Here is a 24,387-nt window from a genome sequence, read left to right on the forward strand (position 1 = left end):
GTTATTAGCTTTAGTTATTAGCCCAAACACGTGTGGTGGCTGTGCGAGAGGATTTTGAAAACCGTAGACAAAAGTTGTTCCCGAGGCAGTGAACTATCTTGTCTGTTGATACTCCTCGGTGCAGTCAGCTACCGGCCTGCCGACGTGGCGGGGCGGAAGAAGAGCCGCTGGTACCAAACGGGTGAGCTGCACTGTCACTTTCACGAAAACACAACGGTCTTTGGAGAGACAGCGAGATCCTTCTTGTGGCACTGGCACCTCTACGTCACTCAGCGTCAGTCTGTGGCACGCAGCGTCACACAGCGTCCCTCTCTGTCTCTCAGCGTCCCTCTCTGTCACTCAGCGTCCCTCTCTGTCACTCAGCGTCCCTCTCTGTCAGTTCAGCGGAAAGATTCAGCTGTGGCACGCGAGCATAGTTCGGCAATTGTCAAGAAGCTGCGGAGCTGAGGGGGCGGAGCCACATTTCCTGAGACATTTCCTGAGAACACCCGTTGTTGTTACGACAGATCAGCTTCCATAAATCATTTTTATGATTTTAGTTGAGTCACAGGAGCCCCCTGTTCTCTGTATGCATCCTTAGAGTAAGTACGTTGTACTTTTTTGTTTCTCATTCATTTTATTTCAGTATGATTTAGCTGGTTTTGCAACAAAATGGAACATAATACACTTTCTAAATTATTACTTTTATAGTCACTTACAACAATCGGCTACAATAATGAAAATAAATCATCCGTTTTAGAATCATTTAAAAGTATATATTAAAATTAAGACATAAAATGTCCAATCCAAAAATACAGGTTTGAAAATATCTTCACTCTTCCTCTGCTTATATGTATATGTATGTCAGTAGGACATATGTTAACTGTTAACAGTTTACAGCATACTTAAATAAATATAAATAAATACAAAACACACGCACACTTTGTACACACACTGCAGAAATTCTTTTGCAGGAATATGAGCATATTTTCCCCCTCTGGCGAAATACAACACGTCTCATGCCTTATTTTATTTTACCAGTTGGTGGCGGTAATGCGCCAATTCGTTTGCCAACCGCCAGTACACCAAAAGGGAGGAGAAGAAGAAGCAATACGTGTTTTATTGATCCATTTCCTTCGTACAAGTCAGTCAATCAACTTCCTTTCTCCTAAAAGTATGCTGATTACTTCGACCTACTATACGTATCCACAGGTTATCCACGTAGATCGTTCCCTTTTAACACGTTTTATAACACGATCCCAAACACGTATTGCTTTTCATCTACGAGCGGCGTGATTCAGTTCCGAGAAAGAAAAGAAAATTACGTTCAATATAGGATCACAAAATATTAAAAACGTGGCAGGAAATTGCTGATATTATGAATGTATAACACGTTAATCTCATCACTGCACTCTATTATTAAACAGCCTCCAGTAGACCTTGCTTCAGTTACCATAGTAACACAATCAGTGATACATTTTCAAAATAGTAAGACTTCTGACAGTCTGCCTCCACCTACAGCTCCAGAGATCAATCTTAGCGGTCACAAGACAGTTAACATGACAGCAACGAAGAAAGGAGAACACATTCATCTTGTTTTTGCTCTTGTCTTGTGAGATTCGGAATTGTTTGAATATTCTAGAGTCAAACTTTCTATATCTCAATGCCAATACAACTGAATAAATTGAATTTGGACCACAGTATTTGACCAACATTATATCTTCTCATCTTGGCCTTTAACTTCTTCTGTTTCACCAGTCAATTCAGGATTTAAGTGTGACAATTAAATCAATGACTCAGGTAAATTAGGCTTAGTGTTTGAAAAGAATGAACCAAACATCTCTCTATATTTTTCAATTGTCATTATTTATTGCTTCATGAAGTACACATGCTCACTTTTCTATTACATACAAATAACAAGTAAATACATGATGTATACAACTTGGTTGCAAATTAACCATCAACATCAAATATCTGTCACCCTGAGTCACGCTCGGTCACCCTGCGTCCCGCTCGGTCACCCTGCGTCCCGCTCGGTCACCCTGCGTCCCGCTCGGTCACCCTGCGTCCCGCTCGGTCACCCTGCGTCCCGCTCGGTCACCCTGCGTCCCGCTCGGTCACCCAGCGTCCCGCTCCGTCACCTTGCTTCAAGCTCCGTCACACTGCTTCACGCTCTGTTACTCTGCGTAACCCTCTGTCTTCCTGTGCAGATTGAAATACTTTTTTTACACTACCCTGATGACTCCGTCCTGGCAGCAGGACTGGGTCCTCCGCTCCTCACTCATAGTATTATTACAACGGGGTACGTAGCGCTGTCGCTCATGAGCACAACAACACAGGCACGGGAAAGCTTCTTCTTCTCCTCCCTTTTGGTGTACTGGCGGTTGGCAAACGAATTGGCGCATTACCGCCACCAACTGGTAAAATAAAATAAGGCATGAGACGTGTTGTATTTCGCCAGAGGGGGAAAATATGCTCATATTCCTGCAAAAGAATTTCTGCAGTGTGTGTACAAAGTGTGCGTGTGTTTTGTATTTATTTATATTTATTTAAGTATGCTGTAAACTGTTAACAGTTAACATATGTCCTACTGACATACATATACATATAAGCAGAGGAAGAGTGAAGATATTTTCAAACCTGTATTTTTGGATTGGACATTTTATGTCTTAATTTTAATATATACTTTTAAATGATTCTAAAACGGATGATTTATTTTCATTATTGTAGCCGATTGTTGTAAGTGACTATAAAAGTAATAATTTAGAAAGTGTATTATGTTCCATTTTGTTGCAAAACCAGCTAAATCATACTGAAATAAAATGAATGAGAAACAAAAAAGTACAACGTACTTACTCTAAGGATGCATACAGAGAACAGGGGGCTCCTGTGACTCAACTAAAATCATAAAAATGATTTATGGAAGCTGATCTGTCGTAACAACAACGGGTGTTCTCAGGAAATGTCTCAGGAAATGTGGCTCCGCCCCCTCAGCTCCGCAGCTTCTTGACAATTGCCGAACTATGCTCGCGTGCCACAGCTGAATCTTTCCGCTGAACTGACAGAGAGGGACGCTGAGTGACAGAGAGGGACGCTGAGTGACAGAGAGGGACGCTGAGAGACAGAGAGGGACGCTGTGTGACGCTGCGTGCCACAGACTGACGCGTGCCACAAGAAGGATCTCGGCCCTGCTGGGTCTTTGAGCTTTATAACTTTCCTTTGGCCGAATCAACCGACAAAAGGACAACAAACCCTGCGATGAAGTTTTATTCATTAGTTTCTCTTTTGATAATGTGTTTGTATGTGCCTATTACACGTCATGAAGACTCTAAACATGCGAATAATAGCCGAATTGTCATGTTCGCTTTCAAACAGAACAGCGGTCTTTGTTGAGTGGCTGCTTCACGTTGTTCTATATGTTGTCATTGTGTAATATTGTGTTCAAATAGTGTGAAGAGAAACAGAAGAGATATGATATGACGATGTCATCAACATGAAATGATTGTTTCGATAGGTTTGAGTAATTAGCTAAAATAGGCTACAGTTTCGACAGATTGTGGATTAAATATTACATTTAAATTCCAGATAAAAAGACAATATTGTCCAGTTACACTTATTCTGTCTTGTTTTTCAGCCTGTAGACTGTGTTGTTTTTGTTGTTGTTTTTGCAGACAGATATATCTTGGTATTGTGAACAGGTTTGTGTACCGCCTTGCACATACAGTTTGTGAGAGATAACATCGCGTTAAATGACATTTTGCTGCCAGGAAACAAACTTCAGCGAGTGTTTGAAAACACGGCGATGACAGTAATCACGCGGATGCATGTTCAACAAGTGACCACTAGATGGTAGTGTTGAGCCACGAAGCGATCAGTCAACGATGCGCTCCATCAGCGGTTCCCAAACCTTTTAGGCCGCGCACCCCCTTCTACATCCCGACCGGGTTCACGCACCCCCAATCCCCCACACCTTAAAAAAAAAAAAAAAGAAACAGAGCCTATTTATAGCGCATAGAAATCGGACCAATGAGACAACAGTTTGCTCGCCCGTGGCGTTTGTTTACAATATTTAGTCCACTGTTAAATGTTGCAGTGTGAGCACAAACCGAACAAAGGGACAACTGCAACATTGTATCATATTAATCCCTGAATCAGAACAAAGCAAACGAACTGAAGGTGTGACAACGCCCTGAAACACTGCAACAAAGTTTCAATAACTTTCAGTTACACAAGGCGTCACTTTTAAAGAGCAATAAGGATGGCGAGGACACACGCACAGGCTCAGAGGCAGATTGCATCTCATTTAATTTACAATTAAACATACATAGAATGAGACTGCAGTTGTTTTGGGCTGTTTTGTAACTCCTCCAATTTCGATACAAACAATGTAAGGGGCTTTTGACTTGCACTGGCATGCTTGGTGTTCAGGTGGCGACGTAAATAAGAGGGTTTCAGACAGATGTCAGCCAGAACCTCACTGCACACCAGCACTGTGGCTTTGGGCAATCTGCATTGCCAATCCAAGTGAAGCCCAGACACAGATACTTTTCATCATATTTCCTCTTTTTTCTCCCGATTTGTCTGTGCAATCCCTTCCTCCTTCCTCCGTCTCTTCTTCCTCTGACTCCCGTTCGATTTCTTCTCCCGGTCTCTCCCCAACGCACCTCTCCGTTCCTCTCGCCTCCGATTCCTCTCTCTCTCTCTCGCTCTCTCTCTCTCGCTCTCTCTCTCTCTCTCTCGCTGTCCCTCTCCTCTTTTATGACTGATAGCTTCAGATGTCCCACCTGACAGTTTCCCCGATTTTCAGCCAGTTTATCATATCTGCATGAATGTTGCTGAATGAATGAAGTTAGCTGTTAGCTGAGGTTAGCTGCACAAGCTAGGCTAGCTAGTGTACTAAAAGACAGTGTGGCGGCAGGAGCAGAATGCATTTATTTATTAATTTGTACGTCTTTAATTTTAAATTTAAATCTTACAAGGGGGATTTTTATAATTCATGTAACCGAGCGTCTTGGGTTCGTGTATAAGGGCACTTATCATACAGTAATAACTGGAGTCGGGAGATTAGACATCTTGTATCAGCCCACAGCTACTCTCTTTATTAATGTTTTCTCCTTTGGCCAGAGGCAGGGTTGCGCCTTCGCTACGGCAACCCTCAAGGGACATATCATCGTTAACACCAGAAGAACGACAAACATGAGACAGTCTGTTACATTCATGTTTTTATTTTGTGAAAATTATATTTAATATGAATTATTACAGCATTAGACCACCATCACCACCAAAGATAGAGGAGGCAGAGGAAGTAGATAAGATAAATAAACCACTATCACCTCGGAGGACAACAACTGTGAGTAGCTCTTCACTTGATTCTTCGAACAACACAACTAGTCAAGACATTGCCTCTACTAAAGCTCCACCTGCTCCACCCAGTGCATCTGCTCCTACTACTACTGTTAGCGAATGTGGCTCCTGTGGCAAAAAAGTGAACGAGGACGATAAAGCCGTCGAGTGTGAAGTCTGCGTTCTTTGGTTTCACATAAAATGTCAGAAGGTTACAATCAAAATGTACGATGTCCTCGCTAACACTGATAGCTGCTCTTGGTACTGTTCCTTCTGTAAACGCGGAGCCAAGACACTTCGAATGCAATTAGTGGCTATCCAAAGAGATCAACTAAATATGCAGGAAGCAATTGAAACTCTCTCAGACAACACCAGGGTAAATACGACTGACATTGTAAAGCTGCAAACAGACTTACAAACAACACACACCAGGATAAACTCACTGAACAAAGATCTAGGAGATATAGCTGTACGGATGGAGGAGGAACTAAAAAAACCCTGATCGCACAGCCAACTTGCCGCCGACCTAAAAACTGAAGCAGAACATATCATATCGACATCTAATGCACTAGCTACGGCTAAGATCAATTCACTGGAACAGAAACTGGAACACATCACGAGCAAAATCAACACTATACAACTCACGCCAGTTGCCCAAGACACAAGAAGCCTTAGAGAGGGCTTAAATGAGCTGGAAGACATCGAAAAGAGGAAACTGAACCTAATTGTTTTCAATCTACCAGAATCCACAACCCAGGAGGAAGACATCCAGGCAGTCCAAACCTTAACCAAAGATGAATTCAAACTAATCGTTAGAATTAACAAAGTAACATGATTCGGAACATTTGATAAAGACAAACGGAGGCTACTGAAGATCGAACTAGAGACTTTGAGCGAGAAGAAACTAATTTTAGCAAGGGCCGCTGAGCTTCGCAAAAGCACAAATGATGTCTATAACCAGGTGTACATCCGTCCGGACTTAACTAAAAAACAACTCGAGGCCTCAAAAAACTTGAGAGCGTCCCTACAGGAGACTCGCCTGGCAAACCCTCAGATCTGCGGATTTCGATTACAGAGGACAGGATACTCAAAAAGCTCAGATCCATCAGAACAGACAAATCCCTGGGGCCTGACCAGATCCACAACCGATTACTCAAGGAAATGGCTGATATCCTTGCTTCACCATTGTATAGCCTGTTTAACACAAGTCTAGCCAGCGGTGAGGTACCCGTACAGTGGAAAACGGCAACAGTAACCCCCATCTTCAAAAAAGGCGACAAGTCTGACCCAGCAAACTACAGGCCCATCTCACTCACGTCAGTAGCATGCAAACTCATGGAAAGACTGATTGCTGAAGACATCATGGAGCACCTGAAATCGAACAACCTTCTATGCAAGCAACAGCACGGCTTCATGTCCGGCAGATCAACAGTTACTAATCTACTGGAAGCAATCGACATCTGGACTGAAGCCCTTAGTCACAAGCTTCCAGTCGATATTCTCTTCCTAGACTACGCTAAGGCCTTTGACACGGTTCCACATGAGAGACTTCTCCTTCAACTTTCAACCTTTGGCATCCAAGACAACATACTTCAATGGATCCGTAACTTTCTTACCAATCGCAGACAACGGGTAGTGGTAAATGGACAATTCTCCGATTTTGCAAGCGTCAACAGCGGGGTACCTCAAGGCTCAGTACTTGGCCCTTTGCTGTTTGTACTATTTGTGGCTGATATACCGGATTTCCTCATCAACTTTGTCCTGATGTTTGCCGATGACACTAAGATCTTTGAAGTCATATCACAGCTACATGACACGCAGCACTCCAGTCTTCAGTGTGATTTGGACCATCTCCAATCTTGGGCCCAAACAATGTGCATGTTATTCCACCCAGATAAATGCAAAACAATGCACCTCGGGAACACCAACCCACAACTCACATACACAATGAGGAACAACGACGGCACAACCCACCAGCTTCAAATCACACAAGAAGAGAAAGACCCAGGTGTAATTATCGACCGCAACCTCTCATTCTCCAGGCACATCCAAACCCAGGTATCCAACGGCAACCGAGTGTTAGGAGCAATCAAACACACGTTCCAGTCCTTGGATCAAACATCATTTCTCCACCTGTAGAAATCCTTGGTACGTCCTCACCTCTAGTACGCCTCAGTCGTATGGTCGCCCAAACTCAAGCGGGACAAAGATTCCCTGGAACAAGTTCAGAGACGCGCAACTAGACTAGTGCACGGCCTCTCCAACCTCTCATACCCAGAAAGACTTGCTAGTCTCAACTTGCAAACGCTGGAATTTCGCCGTAAACGAGCTGACATGGTCCAAACTTTTAAAATACTGACAGGAATCGACAGCGTACAGTCTAACAGAAGTTGTCAAGTATGTGGCAATAGTATGTTCAAAAAATCCCTCAGCACCAATACAAGAGATCATGCTCTGAAGCTACAAGTACAACACCAGCCTGGTCCACGGAAACCTTTTTTCTCTAGTAGAACACCACCAGTATGGAACAGCCTGAGTCAAGCAACAGTTAGTGCCTCCTCAGTCAACGCATTTAAGACCAGCCTAGGGAGAGAATGGCAACACCATCAAAGCCAACACCAACACATATTTTCCTACTAATTCACCGTCCAGTTTCACATTCTTCACCAACATATCTAACAAACCTTGAGACTCAACTATTTACGGATGAGGATCAAGCCATCACCTTGGTTTAGGGTCTCAATACTCTTAAAGGGTACCTAATGACCTTTACTAAAGATAAATTACGAAAGATAAATTACATTTTCCCTCTCGCACCCCCTAGAGGCATCAGGCATCACATGTATCAAAGCAGAACGATTATATATCATTTCATTTTAGTTATTGATGCAACTTATGCAGAAATGATGCAAGACTTCCTTTAGAAAACTTCAGAGAACTGGAGGGTTAGTGGAATTGATTTACCGTACTGATCTGCTTGTTTTGAGCCTTTGAACCTTGTGCTAATACAGGAGGTGTCATGTGCACGTGTGATGTGGTGTTGTGCTAAAAAGTTAAGAATTTAGCAACTGCTCAGTTTTGCTCTTTGCATATTGACATTTGAGCTAATGATTACACGATTACTCAATTGATCGAGACACAGAAAACAGAACTCCATGTATGAAGTCCAATGCGAGAATCTGTCAGTTCTCTCTGTTTTAAATCACTGTCAACTGAAGTTCTTGTTTATTGAATGAAGGTGATGATCAGTTGCAGCACTTATTGGTATTCTGTTGGGAAAATTAAGCCAAAGTATGTTTATGTGTCGTATATAGTGTTTGGTTGCAGGATACAAAGATTATTAAAGACCTAAAATCAAAGACCTCTTCTCTTCCAGATCATCATGTCCCAGGCCGACGCAGACCTCTCCGCTGGCATCCCCCCTCACACTGACCCCGGCCCCTGTCAGAACGTCCCAGCAGCCTTTGCACCGCCGCCAACTCCCCTGCAGCCTCCTTTGATCCCCGAGAGTTTCAACCTCCCGCAGTCCACCGCAGAGGGGACCGGCACAGAAGACACCTCGGAGGGTCCGCCCGACCAAGCGGAGCCTGCTGCCGAGGGTCAGGTGATCATATGTGACCAACCGGTGAGCCTGGAGCCGGAGCCAGAGCCAGAGGCTGCAGAGGAGGATGTGGAGGTTTGTCGCACCAGTTTCTTGACATACAGCTCACACTGTGACCGGTCTAAGTCTGGATTCAGGGGGCCAGTACAGATCTTGATATTTGAGTTTGGAAATAGGATTATTATAAAATTGTTAGATTTTTTTTTTACATAAACAAACATTTTTGACAAAGATCCCTTAAATTATCTTTATTTAAATTAGCTCTTTCAAATTATCTTTTTTAATTGGCTTTTCTAAAGCTAATTTAAGGGCGGCAGATAAATCTTTGGCTTTTCTGTGCTGCAGTTTCTTGTTACGGATCGATTGACATCGTCATTGAAACTGATTTATCTGCACTATGCTAATATGGACCGGTACGTCAGCGCGGGCGATTTATTGAAATTCCACTGAGCTGAATTAATTCATTCATTGACTTGACTTTGATTTTATTGACACGATCCGTCATTTGTTTAGTCAATTGGCAGAAAATAAATGCTCAAGCAAAAATGCCAGAAATCTTCTCTGTAAAGCACTTTGGTCAACACCTGTTGTTTTCAATGTGCTCCAATGTGCTCTCTAGATGAGTTTCACTGAACTTGTTTTGGCGTCTCAGTTTATTTGTCTTATTATGTAATAGTAAGACTTTAGTATCTTTAGATTTTGGACTGCTGATTATTGAAATAAACAAGATGTCACCCGGAGCTGCGTCCCTATTTTTCTGACAATGATATATTTGCAGCACGAATTCACTTCAATCTTTGAGGCTAATAAACACAAGTATTAACTTAACTCCTGTATCTCAGTTCTAAAAAACAATGCAGAAAAAACGTTTCTAACTATTCCTGTTATGTGTGTGTGTGCGTTTGTGTGTGTTTGTGTGTGTTTGTGTGTACAGAGGTCCCCTCAGGAGAAAGAGAAAGGTTGGGGCGGTTGGAGTTCATGGGGAAAATCCCTCCTGAGCAGCGCCTCCTCCACCATGGGTACGTTTTCTGTATTTAGTTCCTCATCCTTCGTTACACTTCACACACTCTCCCCCCTGAAGTCTTCACCTGCTGTGTCTGTGTGCAGGTCAGAGCCTGACCTCAGTTAAAACCAAGGCAGGAGAAGCTCTGCATCTCCAGAGGACCTCAGTGGGAGAGGAGGCTCAAGAAGAAGAAGAAGAAGAGGAGGAGGAGGAGGGAGGTGAGGAGGAGAAGAAAGTGAGAGGAGGTAACAGTGGAGAGACTGAGCTGTCCAGCTGTGGGGAGACACCTGTTAGTGCTGCAGCTTCTGGCAGGAGCGTCTTCTCTACGATCACACACGCCATGCAGAACACAGTGAGTGAACACACGCACACACACACACACACACACACACACACACGCACACACAAGCTAAAAAGAATCATGTGAGGAAAACTGCCAGTGAAGATAAACTCACTGATTTCCAATACAAACCTGCTTGGTTGATGCAGGTTGTCTGCCTTGTTTTGGGATAAGGACAGTTGTAGCTTATGACCTACTGATTCAAATGTTTAGCGAGTCAAAAGTTTGACTTTCTAAGCTACAGTCTGCCTTTTCTCTCTGTCTTCTTCTGCCCTTCTTCTGTTCACAGCTATGCAGCGAGCTAAACTATTGTACAGTAAAGGTGGGGTTGTAAAAATGAAAATATATGAAAAGCTTTGGATAAAACAAAACAAAAAGTCTAAAAATTTACGTAGTGTATCATAATGCTAATTTAGAATAAGAAAATAAAAAATCATAATTTTCAGTCTTCAGTGACATAACTTTTTACTAATATTTTGACTTGGTCAAAATTATGACTTGGTATCTTCATATTTTGAGTTGCCCACAGTATTCTTCTATTCAGATCATTCCTTATTTCTTTAAGGGTTCCCATTGAGTCGGTCTCTTCATTGGTAAAAGATATCTCTCTATGATGGTCAGTCACAGATGTGACAAAAACATTAGAAGTAGCAACCTATAGCAACCAACCGCTGCTGGCAGAATGCTGATTACTATTATTATTCCTCTTTTTTTTAATACAATTTTTGTATCAATTTCTTCAAATTCAACCCGCAAAACTGGACCTCCATAGTCTGCTGGGGAGTGTATAAATGATCCTCGACAATATTGTTATGTGCTACTAGCAACACAACATAGTCACTATGGTTATTAAACATTGTCAGAAGGTATGTTATGATAACCTCTCATGAATATAAATTGTTAGATGTCATAATTTCAAATTAGTCCAAAAAATGTTTTAAATATCAATTTTTACCATCCCATAATGTTTATTAAGAGTATGTCATCATTTCATGGGATGATTTTTGCCTCAGTGTCGAATCACTTTATTCTGGTAAGTCAAAATTTAGACATAATATAATTTTCATTGACCATAAGTATTATTTTTTGAATAATTCCCTGTCTCTGTCTCTCCCTCTGCGTGTCCCTTCAGGGTAAGTCAGTGATCAGCGGCGGTTTAGATGCCTTGGAGTTCATTGGAAAGAAGACCATGATTGTTCTCGCTGAGACTGACCCGGGTTTCAGAAAGACCAAGACCCTGATGCAGAAGACGGCATCGCTGAGTCAGGCAAGTGGACACACTGTCAGAGCTCACATTGACATACACACACAGGAATCCAATAGGTCTCCTGCTATCAGACAAATAATGTCAAACTTCTGTGGATGGAATGATTCGGTGATTTGTCAGCGGAAATCCACATTGTGTCACTTCTCTGAAGCGACTGCTCTGCAGCGGTGTTATATGAAGGCTTCACTGTGATTTCTCAGATGTTAAGGGAAGCTAAAGAGAAAGAGCGGGCCTGTCTGGGCAACCAGCCAATCAGCGCACCCGCTGCTCACTACAGCATTCTGTTTGACGACTACCAGGGCTTGCCGCACCTTGAGGCCCTGGAGATCCTGTCCAATGAGAGCGAGGCCAAGGTGAGGCGCACAAAGTGTCAGCAATATTTTCAGAAACCGCCTTTTGAGAGTCTAATACTCCACATCTGCTCCTAGGTCCACGCCTTCCTCTCCTCCCTGGTGGAAGAGGAGCAGGATGAGGTGAAGAAGGAGCTGATTGTCATCAAGGACATCTTCATTAAGCGAGAGGAAGAGGAAAAAGTGGACGAAGGAGGACAGACGAAGGATAACGGTGATCTAAGTTCCCACTTACACTGTTTTACCCCCTTATGTGAGTGACCCCAACCAGCCGCCGGACCTGCTGGAGGTAGAGGCGGTCCCTGAGCACTGACGCAGGATCAGATGGCCTTATTCACAAACTCAGGCAGCTCGAACGTCAGATCAGATGGTCAGGAAGAGAACTGATGTTTCACTTTGGTTGAATTTTTACATTCAGTCTTTCAGTTCATATCCTTTTACATTCCATATCAGGGCTTTTGCATTTCATCCAAACATTTTCCAAAGCGTGTGAAGAGTTTTAAAACAAGAAATTTCTACGTTCCAAACTGCCAGTCCTTGTTCAAGCTAACTTCCTCAGCACTATCCATCACAACAAATTTTATTTTAGCTTTAAATCCAAGTAATGTTCTAATCACATGCTACTTCAGCTGTGAGCAGAGACTTCTTGGTGCATTCATGCCGCCATGTTTCTACAGTAGCCCAGAATGGACAAACCAAACACTGGCTGTAGATAGGGCCACCGTAGTCCTCCTACATGCTTGGCAGTGGGGAGAAGTTTCAGTTGGTTGCAATCTGCAACCTCACCGTTAGATGGCGCCAACATCCAACCCACTGCACCCTTTTATGGGTCGTGAAGATCAGTTTACGAGTCATGAGGAGATTGAAAGAAGCACACATTTATCAAGAGGGGATGGTCTTAACAAATGGCATTATTGAGTTGCCTTATGTGTAGCATTCTTTTTTTTTTTTTTAGTTTGACCAATACTAAAGACTAAAAGTCTGGATATTTTGGCATCTGCTGCTTTGTTTTTGAAAATCTGTGCCTCACAAGTCCCCCAAATGCATGGTGGTACAATACCAAATTGCTGGACTACCCCTTTTCATGCACCAAGCTGCAATTTATTAGGATGAACAGTACACAGGAACCTGGAGGCCGTGGCAAACAGCGAGACACAAGAGAACTGTAAATTGTGCTGTTTGCACGCTGACTACCGCTCTTTTTATCAGCAGAAAGAAAAAAAAACATCCCCCAAAACTAAAGGTGGGCCTGTAAGGAACATTTTTGGTGGGGGCGGAGGGGGCTGAATCTCTTGTTTGGACCCTCCTCTTGACTTAGAAAAACTGCATTGTCCTCCCACCAACATGTCAAAACAACATATGTATTTATATTTCACAGCAAACATGCTAAAAATGTCTAAACAGAGTTGATGAAATAATGGTTATTGTTGCAACTAAATGAGTGAACCAGAAATAATGAGAATAAAATGTCTGAGCGCCATCTGAAGCGGGCGTGGCCCCTGTCTACCCAGAGGAGGTGACTAGAAATCCAAGCCTGTAGGGCTTCCTCGCATCCAACAATGTCAAAGGTCAGGAACAGAGCAGCAGCCTCTGCAGCCCTGCAGTCGGGATTCAGTTTCTGGGTGTCAGCACTGGCTCTTAAAGGGGGTTTAAAACCGTTCAAATGTTTACTTTGGGTCAGTTTCTCACAAAAAAATAATATGCAAATGATATTATCTGATTCAATGTCAACATGCAGAAATGAGTTTTCTTATTTGCAAAAGCCAAGAAAACCGTGGAACCTCACAGGAGCCGGTGTTGGAGGCGTTTTGTTCCCCGATCCATCGCCGCCGTCTCTTGTTTAAAGTAGAACGCGTTCTGCCAAAGTGAAACTCAGTGTTGAGAGGATGTCATGCAATGCCAAGTATTTTAATTTTTTATCCTACCTCACCAGTCGCTTGTCGCTTGGTATTTTAAAGACTGCTTGTAAACTTCAGCTGTGCGACAGGCGCCCTCGGGCAACGTCACAGCGACGCGGAGGGTTCTCACCTGGTGCCTGATCTGGTGTCGGGGTTCAGGGGCCGCCGACACGTTCACATCACAGATTCAAAACCGACAGAAACTACTCGATAAAGACATAAAAGCTGCATGTGTGGCATACACGTTGAGATCTAATTGTGATTTATGTACAGGAGTTTGAATTAATCTGGCACAAAAAAAAAACAAGAATATTCTCTTTGATCTCAGCATGGGGGAGGGGGAAATCATTGCACGTGGTACAAATCTGCTCTCATCCCACAGTTGATGCATCTATGGCTCTAACACATGCTGCTGTGCAAAGAGGAGTACCCTGACATGACAAATGTGTGTGTTTGTGTGTTTCCGTGCCAGCCGCCGACGGCGAGGAGTTTGTGAGCGTTCTCACTGAGCTGCTGTTTGAGCTTCACGTTGCCGCGACGCCAGAAAAACTCAACAAGGTGAGTCACATTAAGAATAAAAAAAAAGAATCCTAAACGCAGCAGGAAAACTCTGAGGTTTCTTCACCAGCAGCACAGACGTGTTTTAAACATTTCCCTCAAAGGATTGGGTCAGGGTTTTGGTTTTCACATTCTCATGTGCGCATCTAAAGATTTATTGGTCGCTGTAACCGTTGCGTTTCTGCACACGAACCATGAAGTCAGTCCCTTCATAGTGTGACTCAGCAGTTTGATGAGACAAATCAAGTGTGGAGTTTTCTTCTAAACAAACAAACAAAAACAAACTTGTGTTACATGAAGCATTAATGAACATAATTCTTCAGTTCACCTCTCTATCCTCGACCAAATGGAACAATACTGCAGAGTGAGATCTGGCATTATTGTCCTGAATTCACATTACCTGTTAAGCCTCCAGGATTTTATGTATTCACAGATTATCATGCTCCCCATTTGGATTAGAATTTGGTTGGTGTATTATTTTTCATAGCTCTTGTCCTTTCTTTATTTAAATAGCAGGAAAGCAATAACCCTCATAATAAGCTTAATTCTCACCTTAACTTGAAATCACTCTAAACAAATCCCCTTCAGGTGGAATATTCCTCAGTTTTCTCCCGTTATTATTATTATTATAAATGTTTGGTACACACACATAGAGTCATTTTTAACATCCCCTCTCTCCTGCTGCAGTCTTAGACGTAATATAAAAGTTCTCACCTTTTGAAGTCCTTCTCCATATTCAAATTCCCACATATAGAACCCACATTAGCATATAATCATGGTTACGCATCTGATTAGCATACATCAGGACGGCGATCCCTCACCACGCCGAGCTGATGGGTGGTAATTATGCATCTCCAGGCGCGGATGAGGGCCCATGATTGGGTGAGCGAGATGGAACAGCCTGTCACTACGGAGACGGTTCACGGGGACATGCAGGACCAGCCGGCAGGAGAGGTCTCACCTGGAGAGAAGGAAAAGGAGGAGATGAAGAAGAAGGATGGGGAGGAGCAGCAGGGGGAAGAAGGGAAGGGAGGAGAGGAGGAGAAGAAGAAGGAGGAAGAGAACGGCCCCAGATCTGTAGAGGTGAGTTCGACTCAGCTGTGTGATGTGGATAAAATCAGCACTTTTAAAATTATTTTTCTATTCTTTTAATACTGCTGTCCCAGATTTATCGAATTTGATACAGGGATTATGTGTGTGTGTGTGTGTGTGTGTGTGTTCTAGGCTGTCTACCTGTCATCAATAGGCAGTCTGGCAGAAGTGACTGCTCGCAGCATCGAGCAGCTCCACAAGGTGGCAGAGCTCATCCTCCACGGCCAGGACCTGGAGAAACCAGCCAGAGACCAGGCTCACATCCTCACTAGGTATGTGTGAGACAGAGAGACAGAGAGAGAAAGACAGGGAGAGAGACTTGCTAAAATGTACATCTCTATTCCAGGTTGACATGTGCCATGTGTAAGGAGGTGGAGTGTTTGGCCAAGAAGTTCTCCGACACACTGCTTCTCGTTGGGGTAGGTGGGAGGGAGGGTGTGTGTGTGTGTGTGTGATAAGGCTGGTGGTTATTCAAATTTTTTTTACAAAAATATATATATAAAAAATAATATTTGATTCCAAAAACTCTTCAAAACACATAATGCCACACGTTTTCACGGAGTGGCATTTTCCCTCATTACCACGGAAGAGTATGCTGACGCTACTTCACCAGCCAACAAGGTGTTCAAGTAACACAAGATGAAATGTGAATCTTTTTTATTTAAAATAGAGAAACGCAGCCTATATATATGTATGTCTGTATGTATGTATGTATGTATGTATGTATGTATGTATATATATACATATATGTGTATATATATATATATATATACATACATACATACATACATACATACATACATACATATATATGAAGTAGCGTCAGCATACTCTTCCGTGGTAATGAGGGAAAATGCCACTCTGTGAAACGGTGGGGCCCCTTTATGTGCTTTGAAGAGTTTTTGGAATCACACTTGTCAGTAGTTTTTATTTCCTAGAATTTGTTGCCACTGATGAAAATCTAAACTATTGCCAGCCTTGTCTCATAAATGTTTGTCTTTGTAGTTTTTTTGCTCACTGTACTACTTCCTGTCCCTCATCTCTCTCTTCCTCCCTCTCTAACAGGGCCAGAGGAAAGCAGAAGAGTTGAATCCGCTGGTAGACAATGTGCTGTTGGAGGTGAGACACACTGACTTGTCCCCAGATGTTCTTGATTTTAATCAAGTGAAGATGAATGAAATTAATGGCGCGGCAATCTGATGGCTGCTAGGAGCGCATTACTAATCATCATCACCTAATGTGATAATTCCTGTTCAATTTGTTAACGGGAATAAGGTGAGACCGTCACAAGATGATACGTTTATACATTAAGAAACTGTGTGCTTGGCAAGGTGTTCAATGTATTCAGGATGCTCAGAGTAAATTCTGAAGTTATGTCAGCCTCAGATAAATATCCTCCACTACCATCAATTACAGTATACCTCAATTTCTTTCTGTATATTTTAAATACACCTTTAAAATAATCCCTTCACCTGTTCTCAAAAAAAGTTAAATAATTGTATGTCTGTATAGGAAATGATGGTAATAAAAATATGTTTATTTAAATTGCACCTTTAAACAAAAAAAAAGAAATATATATATATATAAATATTTTACAAAGTGTTTTCAAAGTGAAGCAAATCAGAAAACCAGACTGAGGCTGAAATAAAGTAAAATTGAATCACAGATAAAACACAACAACAGATGTAACAAATCAACACAATAAATACAAATGAAAGGAAAATGCAATAAACGCAGTAGAAACATCGAAAAGGATAAAAGCAGTAAAATGATGATGATGATGATGTTCATGATGATGTTCATGATGATGTTCATGATGATGTTCATGATGATGTTCATGATGCTCATGGCTCTCCTGTCTGCAGGGCTCTAACAGCACCAACTATATTGAGAATGCACTGCAGCTGCTGCTGCCCATCCTGCAGATCTCCCACATCCAGAGCCAGCACTGTCGCTCCGCCACAGAACCAGCAGCACAGACGCAGCAATAACACACACACACACACACATGCACACTACCTGCTCACCCGCTTGTCTTAATGTATTGTTGTACAGAAAAGTCTGGAGAATAGATTATTCCAAATGAAGTGCTTAAATCTACATCCAGTGCCATAGCGACAGGCAGAATATGTTTTCTATATATAAATATATATATATATATATATACTTAATATAATCTTTAAGATTTAAAAACTGGATGCATGTAGAAATGGCCGACATGCAGGTTGTATATGACTCCTCCACGTTATATCTCTGATTGTTATTTTGCTTCGTGACTCATTCTGTTCAACAAAACAAAGATGTTTCTGCATTGTGTCCCAAAGCTGAACCAAAAGTGACTGTGTGTGTTGAAGGCCCTCTACATTAATGTATATTGAGCTTTCTTTGCACTCCTTATGTTCCTTTGTTTGTTTGTTTTAACACAAGTGAAATGTGTTGTTTAGCTGAACCACTTTAATCTGGTTTAAGACAAAATGCCAGTATTACTGCTGATACACTACAATTTGTGCTTGTTTTTTCTGTTAAATTATCTAAAGAAGATGTAATATGTGTTAATTCATCTCTAATTATGTTTTGTTGTGCTGCTACATTTAACAAGCATACAGTAGTTCAACATTTTTGGGAAATTTTGCTTGTTCGCTTTTTTGCCGAGAGTTATTTGAGAAGACCACGGTCATATCGAACTCTTGGCAAGAAGGAAAATGTATTCCTCAGAATGTTGAACTATGTCTTTGACAACAAAATGGCATGTCATGCCCGCTGTTGGATCCTAATCCCAACACCTTGAAGAAGGCTTGAGCCGAAACATTTGATTTCCTCTTGCCCTCCTGAATAAAGGCTTGTAATACTGTTTTTGATAGATTTACCCTCTTCTTGCTCCCCAGAGGTACGTTATCTCATTCATTTTCCACATTACTATTTTCTCCCTTTCCTTCGATCACATGTTGAGTCTCGGCAGCAATCCCAAGGTGCTCACAGCGCATCTGTGATTTCATATCCAGTGTTAAATTGGCTCTTGGCTTCCAACCAGCAGGTCTCTCTTCCCCGTCCTCCTCCTCCCCTTTTAGAGATACTGTACATTGATGCGGGCAAGAAAGATATTAAGCAAAGAAAATATTCGTCTATCTGTCGCAGCGTTTCGGCTCCTTTCAGCTAAATCCAGATGTGGTAAGGCCTTCGAATATACAACCGCTCCTAATGATAAATGTTTGGGAGGTAAGTCATTTATTTAGGTGTGGACAGTTTAGTAATATATTAAGAAGCCCCTCTAATAAAGTGCCCAAAGACCGTCTGAGGATGACGAGTTGTAACTGAAGCAGTCATTTTTTATTTTCATCCAGTGCACTTTTAAGTCCATTTGTCTGCTCCTCTGTGAGGCAGGAGGTGGAGGGATGGATGCGATGATGCAGATTTGCTAAAGATGGACGAGATAAAAAAAAGAAAAAAATGTATCAGACTGGAGTTAGATGACAGTGAGAAGAGTGGGTGGGGGGATCTTAACTGTCTGCATGAGGCTCATTTGATGTACAATAGATTAACTCAGGTTGCTGATATAGTAACACGGAAGTGTTCCTCTGGTTGCAAAAAGAAGTCCGTACTTCTCTCTTGATTTATTACCTCAGTAAACATTGTGAACATGAGTTCATGGTCTCAAGCTCTAGTTTCAAGCCTTCAATACAGCATGATGTTCATTTAGTAAGTTATGGTCCATTTAGAGTCAGATAGACCATAAAGCGGGTTATGCTTTAGGGCGGGGCTGCCTTGTGATTGACAGGTCGCTGCAGCAGCGTTGTCATTCCACGTCTCGTGTCACTTCTGGTTGCAAAAAGCCAAGATGGCGAAGGCCGATATGCCGAACTCGAGGCTTCAAAACGGTAGTCCACAGGATGTAGAAATGGAATTTACTATTGGTTTGGAGGCCTTTGTGGTGCGGCACTGTTCCACTAGTGTCATGTAATGCAGTAATGTTGACTACATTTTAACTGACATACCGGTACTTATTTTCCAAGTACAAGTATCACTACTTTTACTTAAATATTCTGGTGCGCACTCCACCATTCTGAAATGAGCCAGTCTATATAATACGTACTTTGGTAGGCCTATGATGCAAATGCAGTCTTACCTGTATAGCAGTGGTCAACATTTCCATCCAGCAGAGTTTCTATGTCATCTGAAAAAGGCATTTGAAGAATGTTAACACACAAAGTCACTAATTGGTCTGAATTTGTTTAAGTGTGTGTGTGTTCAGAAATTCTTACCTTGAGTGTCAACTTCTTGAATGGGAGACAGTCCATACGAGTGAAGGCTCATCCCTGTGGTCAATAAGAGGCCGTTAGTATTACATCTGTAGAGGGAAGACCTTTTGTAGCATTGCTGTTTATTTCACCATCATCTTTTACCTTTGGGATGAATGATCTCTGTGGGCTTCTCACCATCTAGTTGAAGATCATTACAACATTACAGTACATCAGGCATATTATAAGACATGTTTGTTATTACTCATTTCATAAAGAGGCATTCTGATCTCACCTTTGTGTGTAAACACTTGATTGCCTCATATTGTATCTTAAGGGACAACTATTTGAAAGTATTTTGAATTGAATTAAAAAATATTCAAATTTACCGTTCAACTGCTGGCCAGTGACAACGTAACCAAGAGGGTGCATGCTGGGCTTTTCTGACAGAAATATAAAAAAAAATTGAATTATTTTCAGGTCAACTTCAACAGCTCAAACTAACCCTGTGTGTGAGAGTGCGTGCGTGCGTGCGTGCGTGCGTGCGTGCGTGCGTGCATGCGTGCATGCGTGCATGCGTGCGTGTCTTACTGCATGAGCGTCTCCTCCAGTAGATTTGTCCGAGCACGGTTGTGACTATAGTCAGCATCACCACACACAGCAGAACCAGCCAGAGCGCCCTGAACACACAGGACCACTCATCTGGAGCACAGAGAGGGATTTACACAGAGACTGTAACACTTTTAACATTTAATCATTTAATCTCACCCACACTCCTAACTGCAATTACATTTTAGCTATTTTAGACTGGATATGTAGTGACGTTATCTGTAGTGTAATTCTTCCTATCGAAACAAATTTAGATATCCGCAGTGACATTCTTCCAAGGAACTTCTGCCTGTCCTTTGCATGGTCTTTCAATTTCAGATATTCACAATTGTGTTTTTGATATCTGCAATAGATTTTTTTCGAGGAAAACTTCCCATTTCAGATGTTTACAATCCAATTGTTACTGTAGTCATAGCTGAAGTGAGGTATTTTGGCCTATTATTATCTTTTGGGATATCCAGAACAGATATCCATAATACACTTGTTGCTTATTCAGCCTAAAGTAAATAAACCCAAATAAGAATAAAACCTACACACTGCATATCTAAACCTAATTAACAACTTTAACACATGACTTCTATCACTTACTCTGATTTGCAGAAAACATGAAAACCAAACAGCCAAAAGAGATACATAACCATACAAATACTGACTGAAATGTTAGGCAGCATTTACAAATAGCTGCACGCACAACAGCAACAAGCAGCGTCTTAAAACTCCACATGAGCTGTCTCTGTTCTTAATTATTACTAACAATCTCACAGAGCTACCATAGGCCCAGAAATGCTCCAAACTGATTGGTAGTCACTGATAGGCCATCAATAAAACTGACAGAGGTCAGTGAGTTTTCATTTCAGGGAAACTAGAAGGCTTTTTTCACAACCTTGTTGGTACATGTACACATACCAGCTTCCTTTTTTCCCGACTCAGTTGCTTTGGTCCCTACTATCCAGCCACCTGAACCTGAACCTTCACCTTCACCTTTAAATCTCTGCCTGTCTGCCTGTAAGCTTATGTAACTTCATTTTATCACTAAATTACCAACATGTTCTGATTGTCTGGATTTGGGTGCTTTCCCCCGTTACAATGGACTCACTGACTCGCCTGACAAATGTATTTGGTGGGCAAAAGAGAGGAGAAAATATCCAGATTAATAAATCCAGAAATGAGACAAAAACAAAGAAATAATAGCGGAAGATACAGCGACAAAGGGGAGCAGAAAGGAAAGGGAGAGGATGGAAAAAGTTTCGTGGAAAAGTTAAAGTGAGATGGTTTCCAGCTTTTAACACACACACACACACACACACACACACACTGGAAAATGTGAGTTAGTCGTAGCTTGGGGGAGTGTTGGAGAGACGAACAGAAAGAGAGCAAGCCAGAATCAATACAGCCTTTGTAGATACAGTAGATTAAGATGTACTGTGTCTCTGTGCCGTAGGATCCCAGAGTGAGGAAAGGGAAACGAAGTCACAGAGCTGAGATTGAAGCCAAGAGAAGAAGAATTGAGGGAAATTTGGCTCCATCTATTGAAAGAAATGACTCCACTGTGGACAGAGAGAGAAGACGGGTTTGAATGAGATTGAATCAATTTAACCCAAAATGAAAACTGATTGGCCAATTTCTTCCCGCTCTTCTCTCCAATTGTAGAGTAAAGCCACGCTGACCACACAGGGGACAAAGAGCTCGCCCTCATCCTGACACCGACCTCTCTGTGTGCGTTTCCATGGCAGCTTTTCCTGCGCTGTTGCAGTCAAAACTGTTCGATTGGCGAGCCAAAGGAGACAGCGTCTTTGATTGGCCGGCTCCTCGGCGGGCGGGACAGGGAGGCAGCAGTAAAACGCCCTCCTTTGCCCTTCATCGTCCCTCCTCTCCTCTTCTTCCTCCTCCTCAGGTGGGTGGAGGTGTAAGGAGCTGTGATTGCTGCTGCTGTACAAGGTGAGATTCAGGGTCTCTGCATCACGAAGCTGAAGCTCCACCGACACCTCGATGTGTGTTTTCAGAGCTGTGAATGGACAGATAGATGAATGCAGAGGTAACAGCCGAATAGGCATATCATCACTGTGACCTCACGTCCTTACCATTCTAATTGTGACTAAAAGTATCTAAAAGTTATGGCTTAGTAATTTGTGTCTTTTGTTAGCCTACAAAGCACAAACACAACAGTTTTCAGTGGCAGTTAACATGAGTAAACTGTAGCTACAAACTGAAAACGAGATCGAGTAGCATAATGTAAGAAATGTTTTGAATTCATCGGAAACTAAATTAACAGATGTCTAACTGTACTTCACCAACTTCAATCTCCAAATAATAAAGGCCCTGATTCAGATCTGTGATGAGTACAATGCTGATGTAAATCAAAGTTTAACGGGGAGTGAGCTAGATAGATTTCACTCAACAACAGAAATATCAACATCTTTGTGGCACTAGAGGACAAGCCAGGGGATGACCAAAGTCAGTAGGATTCATCCTCTGGGGACCATGAATGTCTGCATAAGATGTCATTGCAATCCATCCAATAGTTGTTGAGATATTTCAGTCTGGACCAAAGTGTTGGGCCGACTGATATCCCTGTAGCCACATGGCTAAGAATAACAAAATCGTATCGACATAACTGCATAATACCTGAAGATGACATGTTTCTATGTAATTCTGCCATGTCCATATCTGCTTCACACATGAACCAGTTCTTTTCTGGGTCTTCACCGGCCCTCCCGGAGTCCGACTCAGGATCTGTCGCGTTGCTTTGATTCTCCCGTGTGCAGTCCTGCTCCCACTTTCTACTTCCTGGAGTCCACGGAGGGTCACACAAATCCTCTCTCCAAATTTCAGCATCACCACTCTTCTCATTTCCCCCCTTCTCCAGCCGATTCCCTCGCTCACAGGGTCGGTAGGGCAGGCAGAGGAAGTTCACTTTTGATACTGAAAGGAGAAAAACAACGAACAGACGATTCAGAGCGATTTCTCGGCGGGAGCGGATTAGGGTGGGGGGGGGAAAAGCAAAGTGCTCTTAAGTCAGGAATCAGAGCGGGATCTCAAAAAGACGTGTGTGAGTGCAAAGCCTTAAGCAAGCTGCCTTCGTAAAGAGAACAAGCTTCTCAAGGCAATACAATACAGAAGCACTTTCAAAGCAGCCTTCAGTCAGTGTTGTATGGAGTTATATGTGGGAGTGTTTTTTTATGCCTCCGTGCTGGCGACAGCCGTGTTCGGAGGCGGTATGATTTCCGTACGTCCGTCTGTCCAGTCTGTCCAGTCTGTTCTCGTGAAGGTATCTCAGGCACAAACGTCCACCTGGACTCAACGGTCAAGGTAACTGTGACCTCACGTCCGTGCCGTTCTTGTGATATCTCATGAACGCCTCAAGCGAAATTGTTTCAAATTTGTCACAAACGTCCATCTGGACTAAAGGATGAACTGGTTTGAATTTGTTGGTCAAAGGTCAAGGTCTCTGTGATCTCAAAAAAACACCTTTTTGGCCATAACTCAAGAATTCATATGCCAACTATGACAATTTTTACATGAATGTCTAATAGGATAAGATGAAGACGTGATGACATTTTGGACAGACACGGGTGTAAACTGCAACATGACATGCAACCACGAGGCAGTGACTCGTGGTTGCGTGTCAGTTTAGCTAGTTTAGCTCAGAGAGAAAGAAAGAAAGACGTTTAAACAGAGTTAACAAGAACAGGAAGGAACAGAACAAAGTGACTCAACAAAATAAAGTTGACTTCTTTTAACGGTAAACTTCTGAAATAAAGTTTGATCAAAACGTCGAAGAAAAACACTTTTAGTCACAGCCTTTGTAACGCTTCTAAAGGCTGTGGAGAATTGCCAAAGACACACACACACGCAATACTGTACTCACACACACACACACACACACAGAGTGGATAAACCTCCATTCGAAGTGGCTTCAGATGACCCACCTCTGTACAATGTGAAGAAGTCTGGGAGGCAGATGATGAAGGCGAGGATCACGAGGATGAGGAGTTTAATCAGCGCTGCTCTTGTCATGGTTGCACCATGAGGTCACACAACACACTCCTTCTCAGGCATGACTTGTGGCTCGTGGTATCGACTTCCCTTGCTTGAGTTTAAACAAGCACAAT

At 42.4% G+C, this 24,387-nt stretch overlaps 3 protein-coding genes across 4 annotated transcripts in view; 1 reads left to right on the forward strand and 2 right to left on the reverse strand.

The window, feature by feature from the left end:
- rpl9 (ribosomal protein L9) overlaps nt 1-24,387 on the reverse strand; it is a 337,328-nt gene that overhangs the window by 218,122 nt on the left and 94,819 nt on the right. The window lies entirely within an intron of this gene.
- On the forward strand, nt 135-18,278 carry fam114a1 (family with sequence similarity 114 member A1). Of its 2 annotated transcripts, XM_079278956.1 has the most exons (14): nt 147-181; nt 5,248-5,329; nt 8,699-8,998; nt 9,858-9,942; nt 10,031-10,278; nt 11,399-11,533; nt 11,734-11,886; nt 11,962-12,136; nt 14,254-14,339; nt 15,198-15,422; nt 15,564-15,703; nt 15,778-15,850; nt 16,497-16,550; nt 17,297-18,278. In XM_079278956.1, exons 3-14 carry the CDS (start codon nt 8,705-8,707, stop codon nt 17,420-17,422), a joined length of 1,794 nt encoding a protein of 597 aa, XP_079135082.1. In that variant the 5' UTR covers nt 147-181; nt 5,248-5,329; nt 8,699-8,704; the 3' UTR covers nt 17,423-18,278. The 2 variants fall into 2 exon arrangements, with proteins under 2 accessions (XP_079135081.1, XP_079135082.1); XM_079278955.1 differs by lacking the exon at nt 5,248-5,329 and having other exon boundaries at nt 135-181.
- On the reverse strand, nt 18,660-24,292 carry LOC306784585 (uncharacterized protein; the record flags this gene model as incomplete). The annotated part of the gene is made up of 9 exons (XM_079278616.1): nt 18,660-18,846; nt 19,555-19,602; nt 19,691-19,744; nt 19,832-19,867; nt 20,056-20,109; nt 20,258-20,368; nt 21,984-22,280; nt 22,901-23,197; nt 24,205-24,292. The coding sequence occupies 9 exons, from the start codon at nt 24,290-24,292 to the stop codon at nt 18,752-18,754; spliced, it is 1,080 nt and encodes a 359-aa protein (XP_079134742.1). The 3' UTR covers nt 18,660-18,751.

The sequence above is a fragment of the Melanostigma gelatinosum genome, assembly GCF_949748355.1.
Source record: "Melanostigma gelatinosum genome assembly, chromosome: 11".
NCBI classification, from domain to species: Eukaryota; Metazoa; Chordata; class Actinopteri; order Perciformes; family Zoarcidae; genus Melanostigma; species Melanostigma gelatinosum.